General features: G+C 53.8%; 1 protein-coding gene across 10 annotated transcripts; it reads left to right on the top strand.

The window, feature by feature from the left end:
- Positions 1 to 3986: 3986 nt before the first annotated feature.
- Positions 3987 to 18341, top strand: CSPG5 (chondroitin sulfate proteoglycan 5). Of its 10 annotated transcripts, none has more exons than XM_056129436.1 (6): positions 3987 to 4311; positions 4977 to 6075; positions 9049 to 9237; positions 11168 to 11243; positions 16917 to 17066; positions 17816 to 18341. In XM_056129436.1, the coding sequence occupies exons 1-6, from the start codon at positions 4158 to 4160 to the stop codon at positions 17975 to 17977; spliced, it is 1830 nt and encodes a 609-aa protein (XP_055985411.1). In that variant the 5' UTR covers positions 3987 to 4157; the 3' UTR covers positions 17978 to 18341. The 10 variants fall into 10 exon arrangements, with proteins under 10 accessions (XP_055985411.1, XP_055985409.1, XP_055985412.1 ...); XM_056129434.1 differs by having other exon boundaries at positions 11168 to 11324; XM_056129437.1 differs by having other exon boundaries at positions 11168 to 11324; positions 17738 to 17876.
- The last annotated feature ends 751 nt before the right edge of the window (positions 18342 to 19092 follow it).

Raw genomic sequence — 19092 nt, 5'->3', positions numbered from 1 at the left:
GCCCACCAGGTGTGGCCCAAAAACAGGGAGAAGAGGTCAGTAACCACTGTCTTCAAGCCATCAGGCAGGAGAAAAAATGCCCTTCTTTGCGGCCAGAGCAGTAGTACGGTGGTGGGTAGGACAAATTGCCTTACATGCAACCAACCTGGGTTTGATTCCTAGCATCCATATGCTCCCCCTAGTACCACTAGGAATGAACCCTCAGCACAGAACCAAATAGGTCCTGAAGCACCCCTGGGCGTGATTCTCACACACACACACACACCCCTACCCCCAAAAAAGGCTGTTCTGGCTCTGTGGCCATCTTAAGTTCTCTACCAGATTGAGGAGTATGGGGAGTGGCAGGGCTTCTGGATGATAGGGACCCTTCACACAAACTCCTTTTGTTTTTGGACCACACCCAGTGATGGTCAAGTGTTACTCTGATGGTGTGTGGTGTGTAGGGGAACATACAGGGTGCCAGGAATCAGACCCAGGTCTGCTGTACTATCTCTCCAGCCCCAAAAGCTAATTTCTATAGCTGGTTGGACTGTGATACCAACCATGCTGGGATTCCTGTCCAAGACCAGGGCACTGCTTGTCTGTTGGCTTACTTTTCAGTGGCTTACTGGGTTCCCTGGAAGCATGAGAGAGGTTGCCACTGAGGACGTGGCAGGGCTGTTCTGCAGAAAGACCTGGTTTCTAATGTGAGAGACTGACTGATCTGACTTGTTTTGGGTGACTCTCCCAACTGACTTAGTTTTTAGGGCCATCAACTCAGGATCCTTTCTGATTTTGTGGCCAATCCTTCCTAAACAAAATGATCGTGACTACGCTTTGGTAACCTTTCCTGGGATGAGGGCATTTTGCAATTGAGAGTATATGGTTCCCTGCAGTGAGAAGGTGGTGGGTCATCTCACAACACCTTCCTTATGCTGGTGCATGGACACCTCTCCAAGCAGCTCTTCATCCATACAGTCCCAGAGATGACTGCCCTCCAGCCGTAAAGGGGTCGTGCTGGACATCATGTCTGATCAATAAAGGACATGAGTTTAAGTCTACTGATGAGCTGAACCTGTTCAGAGATGAGTGAAGTCTTGAATGCCCCAATGGATGTGGGATGGGGTGCCTCCGTTCTGCTAGATGAGACCCTAACACTGTGTGTTGATTCATCTTCAGAATTAAACGAAATAAAAAAAAAAAAGCTATATGAAAACACCTTAGGTTCAAGTCCTGGCCTATCCACTTCAATGATTTCAGTGACAGAGTTGGTGTCAACTTGGCAGATCAGTAAAATGATCAGTAAGATATCTGTGTTGTGGTTGTGAAGAATAAGACAAATTATAGACTACAAGAAGATGAGAACTTCATTTAAATGTTAGTGGTTACTAATGAGGACTTAAAGCCAGGAACTGCTGCTTCCTGTCCAGAAAGAAGTATGCCCCAACCATGGCAACTGAAGCAGCTCCTGCCCGGGATTACAGCCCCTGATGAAGCCAGGGGCTTTCTATGCACAGGGAAGCAGGCTGTCACTATGGTGATGGGCCCGGTGCCTGCCTTGGTGGTAGAGGCAGGTTGCCAAACTCAATAAGAACCTTGGAGGCATGCAGAAACTACTGCCTCCGAAAGCATCCCTGATGCCCAAACACTCTACTTGAATGTGCAGGCCAGAGTTTGAACTCTTGATAGTGGTCCATTTCCCTTTAACTCTCCAGTTACTACATCTTTCATTGGCTCCTTTTTACCTTAGTTCTTGTATCCAGGAAAATAATTCATTTAAAATATTCAAACATTCATTTGACAATCCATGGTTAAACACTTTGCGTTCTGACTTTACCAAACCACAGTGTTGATATTAAATCCTTCATTTTCTACCCCCCTCACCTGTGCAAATACTCTTCAGCCCATCTTGTGGAGGTATCACCAAAGCAGGTGTTCTCCAACTGCTGGTGAGATCGGCTAGGGAGGATCAGAATAAAAATGAATGGCAATAGTTGATTAAAAATTCCCAACTGGAGAAAGTGATAACAGTTGTCTCCAGGGAAGAGAAGATTGCTGAGCAGACAATGGGAAAGAAGACATTTCATACTTTATAAATAGAGTGAACAACTTTATAAATAGAGTGAACAACGAGTAATATAGTTCTAACATGACGTCCACACCTTGAGGAAAAGGTGGGGAGAGGATGTCATTCCCAACATGTGATGTATATCATAGTCTCCATCTATAAGGCCTTCCCACACAGACTGGCCTCAGGAAGGAGGTCAGCCTATTAAGATCTCCACTGTAACAAGCAATACCGAAGAGTCAGCCACAGAAGCAGAGGAGCCACCAGACATTGGAAGCAGTGGGTTCGTATGTGTAAATTCCTCTGTTAACAGCTATGTGCAGAGCCCTACCCAGTCTATCTAGAAAAGAGAGGGGCTGGAAAAGATAGTACAGCAGTTAGGGCACTTACCTTGCGCGCGACCAACTTGGGTTTGATAACCTTGCACCATATATGATCTCCCCACCCCACAAGCACTGCCAGGAGTGATTCCTGAGTGCAGTCAGGGGTAAGCCCCGAACAATGCCGGGATGTGGCCCCAAAACAAGTGGTAATTCAAATGTGTTTAATGTCCACAAAGGCAGCACAAAGCCATCCCAGGGAAGCTCCAGACCCAAGTTCTGGGGTGGAGAAGATGGTTGCAATTCATTCAGTTGCAATTGCAATTAGGGGTCCTCCCTCAACCTGGCTCTGCACCCAAGTGCCTTATCATCCAACAGGGAATTAGTGTAGACAGAAAGATTGGGACCAACGTGTCTGAACTGGGGGCGTAATAAGGCTTCACTATGGAGAACATAACAGCAACTAAGCTTTATGGAGTTAGGGGTTTGTCAGGTCCACCTAGTGGGGAGGGACACCCAGGGCCGAGCAAAGACCGCAGCTGCAGTTTCAGAGAAAGATTGAACCAGGGAGCCCCATCAGAGATACTCACTGGAAAAGCAAATCTTCATCTTGGTCACCTATGTGGTTTCCTTGAGACAGAAATGGGAGTATCTCTAATACCCAAGCTGCTCCATCAACTGTGATCTTGAATGTCATCTGTTACTTGGATCAGTAACAGATCAGGTAGCAACTCGGTGACTAGCCAGGGCTGCCTCCCCAACAAGGAAGGTCGCCTACACAAGCAGCTGGGGCAGGTCGACTACATCTAACACCTGTCGGGGATCTCCATGTCCCTGGACTAACCTCTGGGGTCTCAGATCTGACAGGAACTTAAGCTTTGGTTTCCTAAGAGAGGGTAACAAATGGTGTTCTAGGGAGAAAGTGAGGGAACAGGGATTAGAGCCCAAGGCTGCCCAGAGGCGGCGAAAAGACAAGTGGAATAACCTCAGTCCTTGGTCCTACCCACAGGATCATTCTAGAGGGGCTGGCAGTTACAGGTACTGACTGGCTGCAGACAGATTAGGTCTGATCCGATTAAGGCCTGGGCCACCGGCTTCGTCCTCTAAATTGGCACCGCCAGAGCCTGCCCCGCCCTTGTAGAAACCTCTCTGAAGCCCTTCTCCATCCAAACACCGGGTCGGTGCAGAAATCGAGAAGCTCCGTGTGTGCGTGCTCAGGGCTCGGTTTAGCGCCACATCCCCAGACTCAGGCTTCCGCCCCCTGCGGTCCCTAGAACCCCGCCCGGAGCCTGCGGGTGTCTGGGCCCCCGCCTCCGTGCTGGCAGCGTGGCGGGTGGATTCCCCGCGGGTGGGGGTACCCGTGCCAGCCCTGCTCGCGGAGGGCGGCCCCGTCCCGCGGGTCTCCCGCGCCGCACCTGTCGACTCAGGCGCGCGCGGAGCTATGCGCCAGCCTCCGCGCTACTCCGCGTCCGTTTGTCTCTGGGTCCCGAGCCGGGGGTCTGTCTGTCCCCCCTGTCAGGGCGTCTGAGCAGGGCCGGCGTCAGAGCTACGTGCGGCGGGGCGGGAGCGGCGGGCGGGGTGGGGGCGGCGCTGAGCGCGGCAGCGGCGGCGCGGGAGGCGGGGAGGCGCGGCGCGCCGGGGACAGCGGCGGACGGCGGCGGCGGCATGCGGCTCCTCGCGCTGCCCATCGTGGGCTGACACGGCCGCAGCACGGGCGGGGGGCGCGGCGGCGGCGAGCCGAGGGCGCAGCCAGCCGGACAGACCGCGGACAGCGGTCGGGAGGCCGCGCCATGGGCCGAGCCGGGGGCGGGGGCCCGGGCCGGGGGCCGCCGCCGCTGCTGCTGCTTCTGGGGGCCACGTTGGTTCTCGCCGCCGGGGCCGCGCCGGGTAGGTACCGTCTGCGACTGGAACCTCAGGGACCCTCGCGCCCCACCCTGGGTCAAGGTCCGACTAGTCTCGGGCACGGGCGGGTCCGCGGGCTGTGGCAAGGGGGCGGGGCAGCGTCTCGCCTGCGGCCCCGGCGGACCAAGGGGCGCGCGCTGGAGATGGGGTCTGCCGGGCGGAGGGAGACCCAGACTCAGGGGCGCGGACCCAGGTGCGGGATGGGGGGAGGGGCCAGGGGTGGGCGGGGCCGAAGGGCGAGACGTGGGGTGGAACCAGTAGGTGATGGGGGGCGTGAGGAGGTGAGCGCGGGGTAGGGCGGAGCCCCCACGGGTACGACTTCAAGGAGGGGCCTGGAGATGGAGGGGAGCACTGTTGGAAAAACTGCAAGGGCTTGCTGGAGTTGGGGACCGCCCTGTTCCAACTGCGGGTCCTGTCGGGGGCGGGTCCTCCCTGGGAGGGGCGGGGTCTAGGCTGGCCGGGGGGGGGGCTCCAGAATTAGGGGCGGGGCCTGAGCCGGCTTGGGGGCGGGGTCTGTCCGGGGAGGGCAGGGCCTGAGCCCGCCGAAGGGGATTCCTGCCTTGGGGGCGGGGCCTGTCCGGAGGGGGCGGGGCCTATGGGGCGGGTTGGGGCGGGGCCTTGGGAAACCTGGAGCCGCGGGCGGGGTTTGGGTGCGGGGGTCGCGGCGCGCCCCCTGACGGCCCCGCCCCTCTCACTCCGGCCCACAGCGCGCGAGGCGGGCAGCGCCGTCGAGGCCCAGGAGCCCGCGAAGAGCGCCCTGGCGTGGGAGCCGCGTGCCAACAGCACACGGGAGAAGGCCAGCCCGCCAGGTGCAGGGGACGTTGAGGCCTCGTGGAGCGTGCCCGGCGGGGAGCAGGCCTCGATGGGCGCTGGGGTCGGGACCGACGAGGCGCTCGAGGCCTCGGCGGCGGTCACGGACACCGCCTGGCTGGAGGCTGACAGCCCGGGCCTTGGAGGGGTGACCGCAGAAGCGGGCAGCGGCGACACTCAGGCCCTCCCAGCTACCCCAGCGGCTCCCGACGAGTCCCTCGAGCAGTCGTCGATGCTCCCCGCGACGCCCGAGCCTACAAAGGGCAGAGGACAACCATTCCCCACTCCCGATGGCAAGCTGAGCCCGGGCCCAGACATCTCCAAGGAGGGCCCCTTGGAGGTTTGGCTGAACCTGGGAGGCAGCACCCCTGACCCCCAGGGGCCAGAGCCCACATACCCCTTCCAGGGCACGCCGGAGTCGCAGCCCGGCTCCGATATCATTGACATCGACTACTTCGGAGGATTGGATGGGGAGGGCCGCGGGGCCGAGCTGGGGAGCTTCCCGGGGTCCCCCGGAACCTCCGAACACCACCCCGACGCCGGGAGTGAGACCCCTTCCTGGAGCTTGATTGACTTGTACGACGACTTCACCCCCTTTGATGAGTCTGATTTCTACCCCACCACATCCTTCTATGATGATTTGGAAGAAGAGGAGGAAGAAGAGGAGGAAGAGGACAAGGATGCCGTCGGAGGTGGCGGCCTGGAAGATGAAAATGAGCTTCTGGTGCCCACCCGGAAGCCCGGCCAGCCCACGGGTCGCTGGCACGTGGTCCCGCCCCAGCACACCCTGGGCGTGGTCCCGGGCAGCAGCATCGCGCTCAGGCCCCGTCCGGGAGAGCCAGGCCGGGACCTGGGCGCGAGTGAGAATGGCACCGAGTGCCGCAGCGGCTTCGTGCGCCACAACGGCTCCTGCCGCTCTGTGTGCGACCTCTTCCCCAGCTACTGCCACAATGGCGGCCAGTGCTACCTGGTGGAGAACATAGGGGCCTTCTGCAGGTAAGGGCGTGGGGCAACGACCCAAGAGGAGAGGGAGGACAGCTAAACCAGAGTGCAAGGTGGCAGGCACTCCCTTTCAGCGTTCCCAGAGCAGGGAATACTCTGGTAACTTCTACAGAATTCCTTCAGTGTCTGGGCGGGAGGTGATAGCACGCGGCCCTCCCGGGTTCAATCCCCAGCATCCCTTATGGTTCCCTGAGCACAGTCAGGAGTAATTCCTGCAGAGCCTGGCTGGTAGTGAGGATGGGGGCTGCTGTGCTGAGGATGGAGCCCAGAGCCTCACCCAGGCAAGGCAAGGTGCCTCTCGCACTGGTCACTATTCCCATCCCCAAAGGGCTTCTTAAGGGTACACCCTGTGGTCCCCATACCTGGCGAGGGGGTCCTTATTAATGAGATTTTGTTTCCTGGGCAAGTGTGTCCTTTCTCAGAGTTCTCAATGAATCTTCCCTAAGGACTTTGGGAAGAGACCTTGACTGGGTTGAGGACTTCCTCTTTGGAAAGCTCTGACATCACCGGGAAGGGAAGGGAGCCCATAAAACAGCTGGGGTGAAAGAGCTACAGAATATGTACTCTGAGCCACCGTGTGTTAGGAGCAGCGCCTGGATGCCCATGCAGCAGGAAGTGGATAAATGTAAGCCTTTCCTTAGGGAGCAAATGCAGCAAGCAGTTGCTCAGTGGTATGGACCAAGCAGAGTCCTCCCAGAGTTGCAGCTGTGTTGGGTTTTCTCCATTTGGGTTACATTCCCCTGTCTACCTGATATTTGTCATCCATGGGATACTAAGGCTAGAATGGTTTTAAAGATCCTTGCAAGGTATCCGACCTGCTGGAGAGCTCATGTTTTGTTGCTGGAAGAATCCCCATTTGGGAAGATCTTGGTGGAGCACAGCTGAATGATCCCTCCAGAGCTTGTTTCTGTTAGTCTGGGAGAAGCATTTCTGGAACCTGGGTATCTCCTTTGTAGTGTCAGACCCAGCATTTTGTTGTCTTGTTCTTTTTGGAGGCACTTCATCAAATTCTCTAGGTCTTGTGCTTTGATCAAAGAGTAGTATATAGAGCACATGATATGTTGTGCCTCTGGCAGCAAAGTTTGAGTTCCAGATTCCCTAGAGACTCTTTTCTACGAATAATCATGCCCTTAGGATCACCCATCTAGGATGGATCCATACAGTTTGGGTCTTTTTGCTGTTACCAGAAAGAGGCACTCTGATGGGGAAATGGCAGCAAGACCTTGCAGCTGGTTAAGGGGCGAGCAGGAGTAGGGAGAAACCCTGCAGTTTTGCTCTTGACACTTTACTTGGGGACCATGATTGTAGCCTGGCGACTCTGAGATCTCAGTGCAGAATCATTCTCTTTCATCCTATTGGAGGCCTGCGTTTTCGCCTTCAGAGTCAGCAGCCCATCAGAGGATGAAATTTGGAGTCCTTGCTGCCTCTGGAGAGCTAGAAAAGGCTCCCTGAGTGATAGGGGGATCCCCGAGTGCTAGGAGAAGCTTGTTCTCTTCATGAAGCTGCATGGTAGTGCGCTGGACCTGCCTCCATGTGGTGGGCCACCACCTCAGGCTCACCCACAGCATACTACAACCCCCTCACCCCCAGCTTCTATCCCAAGATCACACATACTCCTCCCACAGTGCACACCGGCCCTGGTCGTAGCTTGCAAACTGCTTTGCATTCCACTCACAGGAGACTGCCGAGCCTGTAGTTGCAGACTGCAGCATGCCTTTGTCTCTGTCACCCCAACCCACTGCAGGGAGAGGATCAGGGCTGTGGCCACATTTCTCCAGATCCTGGGTGCGGGGTAGAAGGGACCAGCATCCCTCCCATGTCTGCAAACAGTCTCCCATGACAGCAGAGGATCCCTGGGGAAAGAAAGAGCTCCTGGGGGGGCCGTGCCTGCTCTCCCTGCCCGGAGTGTGAACTGATGGTGTCCGATGCCTCAGTGCCCCACTTCTGGATTCTTTCTGTAGTCTGTTATTCACCCCAAGATTCACATCCTCCCTCCTTTGCCTGCCTCTGTATCCTTCCACATCTTTCCTCTTTGAAGTTGCCTGGTTCCCATGGAAACAGCAATGTCATTGGAAGAGTTGGAGCCTGGGAATGTCCCCAAGGGCAGGAGAAAGTCACTCAACAAAAGGACTCAAATCCACCCAGAGGGCAGCTTCTCACTATGCTTTTGCGACAGTTCTCATGGTAATTGGACAGGAAGCTTTATGGGTCCAACTTTGGGGGCTGCAGTAGGTCAGAGGAGAATTTACATCCATCCTTGTGCCTGTCCTTGTCTGCAGCCTCCTCGTTTTTCAGTGTCTGCCTCGCTGTGTGAGCTAGATGGGACCGTACAGCAGCAAGCTGGGATCTGTGTGCAGGGAGGATCCTACTACTTCATATTCACAGCTCCCGTTCCTCTTCTTTTTGATGTTGTTTCACCCAGAGCCCAGGGTGGGGGTGAGTGGGGCTTGAGTTAGGCTCTGTCCTAACTGAGGTTGTGAGGTGGAAAGCCTGGGTTCTCTTCTCTCCTCAGGCACTAGCAGTAATGTGATGGGCCGGCATACACTGCTTCTGATCACCCTGACCACCTTATGTACATCAGGGACCTCAGAGGTCCCTTTCATAGGGTGATTGTAGTAAAAGGGCAAGAATATTGCTCTCAGGGGCCATAGCAGTAGTACAGTGGGTAGGACTCTTGCCTTGCACGGGCTGACCCGGGTTCAATCCTCTGCATCCCATATGGTCCCTTGAGTCCCAACAGAAGTGATCCCTGAGCACAGAGCCAGGAGTAAGCCCTTAGTGCCTCTGGATGAGATCCAAAGACTAAAAAATAAAAACAGCCGCTCTTGAGTTCAGCATTGTTGGGGACATCCCACTTCCAGACCCTCACAGGAACAGACTTCTGGGGTAGATGCGGGCACAGAGTCAGGCCCTCGCCGATGCGTGGCTGCCTGCTCAGGGCATCTGTTTCACCCATCACCGCTGCAGGTGCAACACGCAGGACTACATCTGGCACAAGGGGATGCGCTGCGAGTCCATCATCACCGACTTCCAGGTGATGTGCGTGGCCGTGGGCTCGGCGGCCCTCGTGCTGCTCCTGCTCTTCATGATGACCGTGTTCTTCGCCAAGAAACTCTATCTGCTCAAGACAGAGAATACCAAGCTACGGCGGACCAAGTGAGTCGTCAGCCGGCCCCACCCAGCAGATCTGCCATCTGACCCTCTGGTGGTGCCTGCCCAACACCCTTCCTCCCTGCCACATCTCTACCCGAATCATCCATCTTAACACAGAATATGCCGTAATTGCAGCAGGGGCTTAGCTTCTGCAGTAGGGCATTCCCCATCCCCACCCAGAGTCGGGCATGCTTAATAGTAGCGTCAGGCTCTGGTCCCAGAGTGAGTGACAGCACTCCCCTGCCGCCCCCACCTAACTGTCCCAGCTCTCCAGATGCTTAGGAGACCAGTGACCAGTGTGAGAGTCACACCAGCAAATCTGCTGTCTCCCATACCAGCTCCCCAACCCCCTCTGCATGCTGAGGAGATGGGGTGTAGTATGAAGCACGTTGCTTCTCACAGCTGTGCCACCCTCAGTGCAGCAAGACAGACAGAGCTTAAGGGAAACCTTTTTTCTTTTTTAAATTTTTATTAGTGAAACACCAGCTTAAGGGAAACCTCTTCACCTCTCCTTAGTTGAACTGGCGTAACTGGCTGGCGGAGTTGCCGGACAAGGGTCTTACCGCCCGTAGAGTCTCATTTCAGGGCCTCCCTGAGCAGAGGCGTGACTGCTCTGTGCTCGTGAGAAGCAACCTGCATTTACCCCTCAAGCACATGCCTTTGAACCCTCAAATGTGACCTTACATGCTCCGAGAAAATCACTCTTGTCACAAAGCAGAGTGCCTGCCTGGTGGCATGGCACACAAAAGGAGGGAACTGGCGTTCAGCTTCCTGGCCCCCGCCTCCCAGACAATTTATGCAGAGGCCCTCCCACTTTCCTTTTAACCGATTGCCCCGTTAATCCCCTCCCCCTGACCTAACACTCTCTCCAGAGAATGCGACTGAAGAACTTTCGCTAGGTCCTGGGAAAAGGACAAAACACCATCTGTTGCGCCTTCACTGGGTCGACCCATGCGATGCACAGATGCTGCAGCTTTTCTACTGCCTTTCAGCAAACTGCTGGGGCTGAGAGGGCCCCTCCATTGTGCCTGTGCATTGAGGCAGGGCTGAAACTGTGCATGTGATCACCAGCCAGGACCCTTGGATCCCTCAGGGGTGGGAGGGGGGCTGCTTTTGCAAGGGGGACAACCATGCAAACCAGGGCAAGTATAGATGAGGAAGGCGGAGAGAAGGAGAACTGCCAGTGTGTGGAGCGAATGAACTGTGGCCAGGGGCAGTGCCTGGTTCCTTCCACCTTAGCTGCCTTGTGTCTTCTGCAGTGTGCGGCTGCTGCACCCTTTCAGCTCAGATGATGTTCCGCCTTGTTTCTCACTGCATTCCTTTTGCTTACCCAAGCCTAGTTACTGCTTGGAAAATGTGGCATGTGCCCCTGCAGACACTGCAGCAGTTCATTGATTGTAAACTACACACACACACACACACACACACACACACACACACACACACATTAGCATCTCTGCAGTTGGATAGTGTCTTACAATTGTTGGCATCTTATAATCACTCTGGGCCAGATGGCAGTCAGAATGTAGTGGCAACTGCCTGGCATGTCCACACATGGCCTTTGCTGTTCATATGATTGTTAGTTCTTCATCTAAAGTCTAAATGAGATCCTTTAAGTATAGAATAAAAATTCTAGATTTGGCCAGGAGTGTATCTTACTGGCAGAACATCTGCTGCCTATATGAAAGGCCTTGAATTTGAGTCCCACCACTGCTGAAGAATTAATGAATGATTGAATGACTCTAAATAACAAGAAAATATTAGATCATCATTTAAATGTACTTTTCTCTCCTTACTGCTACACCAAGTAATGGTGCATGCTTCTACAGTCCATGACATTTGCTGTAATACAGTTTTTGACTCAGGAAGCTTCTATGAGATTTTCCCACTGGCCTTTCACTGATGTCTCCTTTCTCTCTTCTGCTCTGAACAGCAAATTCCGGACCCCTTCTGAGCTGCACAATGATAACTTCTCCCTCTCTACCATTGCTGAAGGCTCTCATCCAAATGTAAGGAAATTTTGCGACACTCCCCGTACCTCCTCCCCCCATGCCCGTGCCTCGGCTCACTATGATAACGTTATCTGTCAGGTAACTCAATTCTTCATGTGAACCTTATGCATGTTTCAGCCCCTGCCCTTTCCCTGGGTCTGTCAGAGTGTGGAGCCTCTCCTCAGAGCTCTGGAGATCAAGAAACCAGTGGGGGCAGAGCGGAGCAGAGGTGGGAGCAGGAGTTGATAGTATCCCCTGTCTAGGACGGGTAGCAGTGAAGATCGCTTTCTAGAATGACTCCTGATTTTATGTTCCATCAAGGCTTAGATGCCTGATTTTGGTCTTTTAGCTTTCCTGATCAAGGAGAAAAAGGCTCTGCTTTCATTTCTGGGGAATTCCCTAATGGTCAGTAAAGCCTGTGGTGTTTGTTCTGTGAGATGGGGAGGAAAAAAAAAAAAAACTTGGGGGTGGCTAGAAAGATAATTTCCTTGAAATTGTCTGAAAGTCCTAAAAAACTCTCAGCGGCCTTTACACACGTTGTTTAGTGTGAGATGAGCACTGAACAGTGCTGGAACCAGAAGCCTAGCAATAAATTTTTTTCTTGGGTGGGTAGTGTCATAAATGTCAGTTGAAATCCAATAAAAAGCCCCACTACACCAGTTTATAAAAATACCCTTTCCTTATGGCCTGCAATGACTAGCTAGTGAAATAATGGCTACTGTCGAGAATGTCAGAAATAAAGCAGGAGCCATCCAGGTCCTACATGATGGCCTATTCGATTCCAAAAACGCTGTACACGATGCTGGCTCCGAACCTCAAGGTTCTTGAATTGTTGAACAGACAAGAGACTAAACTGAGATTCTGCAGACAGGAACAATGGAGTTTAAGAGTAAAGTCTGAAGTGCTTTAAAATTCTAGGCCATAGAATATCAGGGTTCACAGTGGCCTTTGTGGTGCAGGCTTGTGGTTTTAGTGGAGCGTGGTCAGATAGAAATGTACTCCATCTGTCCTTTCCTTTACAGCAGACACACACTTCCTGTGACTCTAGAGTTCTTGAAATGTGGCTACTGTTGCTGTAGTGGACAGCACAGATCTAGACCATTGTCATCTATTTTATAGAAGCAGAAAATGGAACTCCAGAAAGGGAAGAGAGAATAATAACAAATGCAACCTTGTTTACCAAACCCCCAAACTGAAAAATTTGGCCCGGTAGCAGAGTTGTAAAAGGGGTCCATTTAAACAAGAAATAAAAATGATTTGGGATAATTTTAAAAACTGATAATAAAGCATAGAGAAGAAAAGATATAATTTTACTTGGTTGCACCATGTTGTTGGTAAGTTCTAGAAAACGAGGTCCTGCATACTGAAGATTAACAATCGCATGAATCTTGGGGCCAGAGAGATAGTACGGGGTAAGGTGCTTGCCTTGCATGCTGTCAGCCTGGGTTCGATTCCCCAGTGGGTCCCCCAAGCTCTCCAGGAGTGATCGATCCCTGAGCACAGAGCCAGGAGTAAGCCCTGAACATTGTTGGGTGTGGCCTCAAAACCCAAAAACAAAAGAAAAACGTTTCGAGACTGTGAGTTAGCGTATGAGGATCTTGGTGCTTTGTGTGCAGGACAAAGTCGACCTTCTGCAGCCCCCTGCAGTCATGTGCATTTAGTTGCCACTTCCAGAATGGCAGTGAGTGAGAGTCTCTTTCTTCTCAGACCTGTGGGCTCACAGCCTGACACACATGCTGCTGCTTCTAGGCCAGCTGCTCCCCATAACAGTTCATTCCTCCTTCCCTTTGCCTGACAGTGGGCCAGAGTCCTTAGGAGAGTTTCTCGCCCACACATTTCTGGAGCTCTGGATAAAAAAGTTCCCTTTTCTGTCCCAAAGCAGGGTGGGGTTGGGGGTGGAGGACATGACCTCTCTCAAAGGGCCTAGTTGCGGAGCTGGAGCTATAGCACAGCCGCTAGGGCGTTTGCCTTGCACGTGGCAGACCTGTGTTCAATTCCCAGCATCCCATATGGTCCCCTGAGCACTGCCAGGAGTAATTCCTGTGTGCAGAATAACCCCTGTGCATTGCCGGGTGTGACCCAAAAAGTGCAAAAACAAACAAACAACAAAAAATAAACAAAGGGCCTAGTTGCATGAGCCAGTCATTCTTGGAGATCCAGCTTTGTGAAAAGGGAAGCACCAGTCTGGGAGCACTACCCTTGACCTTGAGTTCAGAATCTGGGAAGCCTTGCAACAGTCTCTTCCAGAGCCCAGAGAGATAGAAGAGTGGGTGGGGTCCTTGCTTTGCTGATTGGGTTCAATCCCCGGCCTCCCATATGGTCCCCCAAGGCCCTGAGGAGTGACCTCCGAGCACAGAACGAGGAGTAGACCCTGAGCACCACTGAGTACAGCCCCAAAACAAAATCCAAGTCAGACTGGGGCACCAGACCTGTGGGCATTGATAGTCATGCGCAGCTCCACTTTATTGCCCAGGATGTCCTCCTCATTGCCTCAGTCATTACTGTGCCCCTGGTGCTGTGAGCAGGATGCAGCCAGAGAACCTGTAAATAGGGGCCGCGGAGGCAGCTCAGCACAGTGGAGCGTGTGCTCTGAGGGCTGGACCCCGGGCTTGGTCTAACACCACATGCAGCCAGCACTGCTGGATATAGCCCCGAAACCAAAAGCCTTAAATAAAAAATTGCAGGCAAGCAGGATAGTGAATTAAGAGGTTCCCATCTGTGGTGTCTCCCATCTCTCTCCTTCACCCCTCCAGTTTTCTTGTTAGTATTAGTGTCTCCTAAAAAATTGGAGAGTTCTATGGATCTGAATAGAGGGGTTGTTTCTTTTATAGAAGTAGATTGAGTGACTCATTTGCCTTCCCAGTACCAGTCATCTCTACCTGAAGGCGCTTTGAGAAGGAAAAATGGCAAACTAAAGGGCGTGGGGGATGGGTTAGAGGCTCATTGGCCTTTGCTGCCTCGCCCTGGGTCCTCCTGGGCTCCTAAGGCCCTAGGGCCTGTATGCCGATGTCCGGGTGTGTGGCTCAGCTGTCAGCCTGGGGAGGAAAGGGAAAGTCCAGCAATTCCTCAGCCTGTGTAGGTAGGGCTGCAGGCCTTCTAGGGGGAGGGGGGCAGCCGAATGCACCCCAGTCCACTGCATGAGTGAAGACAGCGGCACCTGCCCAAACCCTCACAGCCTAGCCCTCAGTGGAAGGGCCTGGATATAACTTGGGTCCTCCTAGAATCAGAAATGCTTTTCCTGATTTGGATTTATCCTGAGGCCGTGGTCATGGTGTCCTCAGTAGGTTTCTCCTTCCCTGTTGGAATGTTATTTACTTCCCAGGCTCTGTTTTTTCATGTGTTTAGTGAAGCACTGACCGCTCGCCACCTGGTGATAGTTTGTGTGTGGACGAGTAGGCGTCCGGGTCTGCCTCTGGGTCCTGGGTGCCCATACAGCCCGGCTGCAATGCTGGGAGCAGTTGTCAGGGGGGCAGGTTTGGTGGTCCCCAGGACTTTTGCCAAATATTCAGCCCCCTCGTGACTCAGGACTTCCACCAAATCAAAGGCAGATGGGCCTTCTGGGCTTACTTGATGGCGCCCTGTGGGACTCTGGTGAGGATCACTCTGTTTGGGTTTAGTCGCTTCCTCCCCTGTTCTTGGTTGGAGGACCACAGCGTTATTTGAGTCCCTCTGTTCCTTATTTTTAGCATATGCTTCTCCCACCCATTGGCCCTGCAGGCAATTTTCTCATCTGTCTCAATCCCATGAGCCCTTGGGCATCCACATTTAATTTGTGTCCCCGCCTTCATATAATCACAGTTCTGATGCCCTAGTCTAGAAGGGCTCACTAAATCCACTCCCACAGGCACCCTCTCCACACAGACACACTCCCCACAATCCCTCCCCACCCCACCCCTGTCTGCACCCTCCCCACACACACCCACTCCCCACAATCCCTCCCCAACCCCCACCCTACCCCACATACCCACTCTCCACAATTCTTCCCCGCCCCCCCCCTCCACCTTCCCCTTCCTTCCCCCCAACACCTTCCCCACACACACCCACTCTCCACAATCCCTCCCCATCCCCCCCTTAACATTCTGCGAATGTCCCAGGGTGCCTGCCCCAGAGAGTATGTGATGTGGGCGTGGTTGTGCTAGGAGGGGGGAGTGTGTTCATCCTTGGTAGGAGTGGTGCATGCAGGCGGGCCTCGTGTCTTGCTGTGATTCAGCTTCCCTCCTGCTCAGGGTCTTTAACAGCCCAACCGCCAGCCTTCCATGCCCAATCCCTTCCTCTCTGGGTGCTACTGAAGTTCATGATATCAAGGGTGCAGGTCTGCGCCCTGCACTTTCCTCAAAGCCCTGTGTGTGGCTATGAATATGGGCGTGGCTCAGCACAGACTTCGTGTCCTCCCCAAGTTTCTTCTGAATCTCTCGAAGCTCTGGCAAGGGAGAGAGATCCCAGAATCCGCCTCAGCACCATGGGACGCTTACGTCCTTAGGTCCTGTGTCTGTCTGTGCTTGCTCCCTGGGCAGGGAGAACAGGTATCCAGCTATCACCCGGTTGTCTGTAAATCAGGCCTGAGGTTTTTGCTTTTGGTTTTGGGGTTTGTTTTTTTGTTTTTTTGCTTTTTGCTTTTTGGGTCATACCTGGCAATGCACAGGGGTTACTCCTGGCTCTGCACTCAGGAATTACTCCTGGCGGTGCTCAGGGGACCATATGGGATGATGCTGGGAATCGAACTTGGGTCAGCCGCTTGCAAGGCAAACGCCCTACCCGCTGTCCTATCGCTCTAGCCCCCAGGCCTGAGGTTTTTGAAACTTTGTTAATCACTCTATTCAGGCGGGTTCTTCTGGAACAGTGCCACAGGAGGCTGGAAGCAGGGGGCAGGTCTCGGTGCCTCAGCCCAGATGCTCCCGACTTTCTTTCCCACCAGTCTGGCTCAACAGAGCATCAGGGATGAGAGCTTTCAGGAGGGTTCTGTGAAGAGTGCCCTGGGCCTCATGTGTGACAATGGCCTCAAGGGGTAGAGATGGTTAAAGAAGAGAGGTCTGGGCTGGCCACGCAGATAAGGACAGTCGCTGCCCTTCCAGCCACCCGTGAACCTGCCAGAGTGGATGTGCAAGCTCCTCGGCCCACAGACCCAACACTCAGAGTAGCTATGGGGGGCACCAGAGGAAGAAATCACACTGAGTATAAATCTCTTAAAGGAAAAAGGGTGGGGAGCAGGAGTTGCTGTAAGCATTCGGAGTGCAGGGGCTGGAGAGAGCACATCCCCACCAGATGATTCCCCATCACAGAGTCGGGATCAGCTCTGGGTACCACTCGGAGAGAGATTCAAAACCAAATAACAAAAGACTTCAGAGTGCAGGATTGGAGGTGGGGTTCCTGAAGACCTTTACAAGCAAATTCAGGATGTAGTTCAACGATAGGGCACTCGCCTTGCGGATGTGAGGCCTGTGTGCCAACCCTGACACTACCCCCAAAAAACTGATTTCTCAGGGCCAGGGAGACAGCTCAAAGTGCCGGAGCATGGCTTTGCATGCAGGAGCCCAGGCTCCATCCCCAGCACTGCATGGCCCCCAAGGATCCGTGGGAGAGACCACCCCCCACTTCACCCCACCCCGAACACTAAGCTGAGAGTAGTCCCTGCATACCGCTGGGTGTGGGGGGGGGTCAGACACCAAACATAAAAAGGCAAATTCACATCAGGTTCCAGAGCTGGTCCCAGGGTTGCCGGCAGCAGACGCGGGACAGCAGGGGCACAGCAGAAAGGAGCCGTCGTGGCCCATGCGGGCCCTGGAGGCAGCTGGACTCAGCCGGGCCGGGACTGAGGAAAAACCTTCCATGAGCACCTTCTTGGTGGGTAGCTGCCAGGGAGCACTCACCCGCCTCCCCGCGCTCGTCAGACGGTTCCTGGCTCAGCCAGGAGCAGCTCTGAGTCTGACCTCGGCCCACGTGTGTCTGGCTGTCAGCATACACGGGCGTGTTCCCCAATGAGCCCTTCTGGGGGGAGCAGGATGGAGGGTGGGCAGGAGGCGCGGGCAGAGCTGCCTGGCTCAGCATGGCCAGACTTGAAGAGGACCGGACCAGGCTAGTATTTCCAGGGACTCATCCCCCGAGGCGTGGCCCCAGAGAACTCCTTGGAGGATCCTAAATGACAGGCATTTGTAACTAACCACCGGCCAGTTTTCTTCTGGCCACTGTCGAGGGGATGACTTCCTGAGAAAGCTAGACTGTGGACTCACTTTGGTATCTTCAAGTCTCGGCCAGGCCTTCCCCCCTTTTTAATACCCGCGCCCCACCCCCACCCCCAGTTGTGCTTTTTTCATTTATTTGTTTGTTTGTCTTGTTTTTGTGCCACACCCAGCGATGCTCAGGAGTTATTCCTGGTTCTGCACTCAGGGATCACTCCTGGCAGTGTTTGGGGGAATGAATGAGCTGCTGGGGATGGAACTCGGGTCAGCCGTGTGCAAGGCAACTGTCCTACCCACTGTGCTATCGCTCCAGCCCCCCAGTTCCGCTTCTTTTAGCCAGAGAGAAAAGCCTGAACTTGGTGGACCCCTCCCCCACTGCCATCCTCCCACCTTCCCTCACCTCTTCTCCTCCAGGATGATCCTAGCGCTCCTCACAAAATCCAGGAAGTTCTCAAGTCCTGCCTGAAAGAGGAGGAGTCATTCAACATCCAGAACTCCATGTCGCCCAAACTGGAAGGCGGCAAAGGTGACCAGGCTGACTCGGACGTGAACTGCCTTCAGAACAACTTAACCTGAAGTGGAACAGGAAGAGAGAAAGTGGTGGGGTGGGGGTGGGGTGGGGTGAGACACATTATCTCCTCTTGTACAGAGTCTATTTCTTGTAACCATTTGTTAAACTCCTTTCCTTTCCTGATCTCATGGCATGCCTTGATGTATTTTGTACAGGAGGGAAAGAAAATACACAAAATAAGGAAGAATCCGAGCAGAATTGCATACATTTTGGATTGTTTCGTCTGTGCTGTCTGTACATTGCTTCTGCTGCTGTGATTTCTAAACTGATGCTGTTATTCAACTGACTTTTTTTTTTGTACTTTGACCCACATTTTTTTGAAATACCAGTAAAAAAAAATTCTTGAAATAAAAACTTTTTAAAAAGCTAGCCATTTTCCTGATGTCACTGTGTCCCCTCGTGGCCCATTCTTGTGTTTTCGCATGAGCTCTTACCTTCCTGAAAGATGTCTGTGCCAGAAGGTTCGAAATTCCAGAAATGGCCTGTGTAAGGCTTCCTTCTGTACTGTCTGTGCATTGTAGAGCCAGCACAGCAAACTCCCCAGCCCGGCTGGCTCCCATCCCAGGACTGGAGCTTCACACGGGTCTGAGCCGAGGTGGCCCTGAGGCTGGTGTCTGGTGAGGCTGGGAGCCAACTTCATGCTTGTGTTCCCACATGGCCTTTTCTCTGAGCAAATTCTGGGAGAGGCTACCGGCATCCTCCTCTCCTTGGAAGGACTATCCCCTGGGATCAGGCCCTGCCCTGTCGATCTTTTCTTCCTTTATTCTCCCTGCACCAGTGCTGGGCCAGAGAGGAGCAGTTTCTGGTTCTGGACTCAGAGGTCACTCCAGGTGGTGCCAGAGGTCCAATGGGGCCTTCTACACACAGAGATTTACTTAGTCCCTTGAGCCGTCTCCCACGGCCCTAGTGACCTTCACCCAAACTACCTCCGCCCTCGTGACCTTGACCCGAATTACCTCCTTATAAGCCCTATCCCCAAATACCTAGAGGTTAGGGTTATAACACGGGACTTGGGAGCAAATGACAATTCAGCTCCCAAAGTTGCGAACAACTATTATTAGAAGAGTTTTTGTGTTTTGTTTTTGGACCACACTCAGCGGTGCTCAGAGGTTATTCCCAG

This window comes from Sorex fumeus, unplaced genomic scaffold (genome assembly GCF_029834395.1).
Source record: "Sorex fumeus unplaced genomic scaffold, SorFum_2.1 ptg000072l, whole genome shotgun sequence".
Classification (NCBI taxonomy): domain Eukaryota; kingdom Metazoa; phylum Chordata; class Mammalia; order Eulipotyphla; family Soricidae; genus Sorex; species Sorex fumeus.
This window is presented reverse-complemented; position numbering and strand designations above follow the sequence as displayed.

What these genes read in the sequence shown, in the direction of transcription:
- CSPG5 (XM_056129434.1), top strand. Translation starts at nt 4,158, where the DNA reads ATGGGCCGAGCCGGGGGCGGGGGCCCGGGCCGGGGGCCGCCGCCGCTG. An exon ending in GCGCCCCACCCTGGGTCAAG is followed by an intron (nt 4,312 to 4,976) that starts GTCCGACTAGTC and finishes TCCGGCCCACAG; the next exon opens with CGCGCGAGGCGGGCAGCGCC. An exon ending in CTTCCATGAGCACCTTCTTG is followed by an intron (nt 17,067 to 17,815) that starts GTGGGTAGCTGC and finishes CTTCTCCTCCAG; the next exon opens with GATGATCCTAGCGCTCCTCA.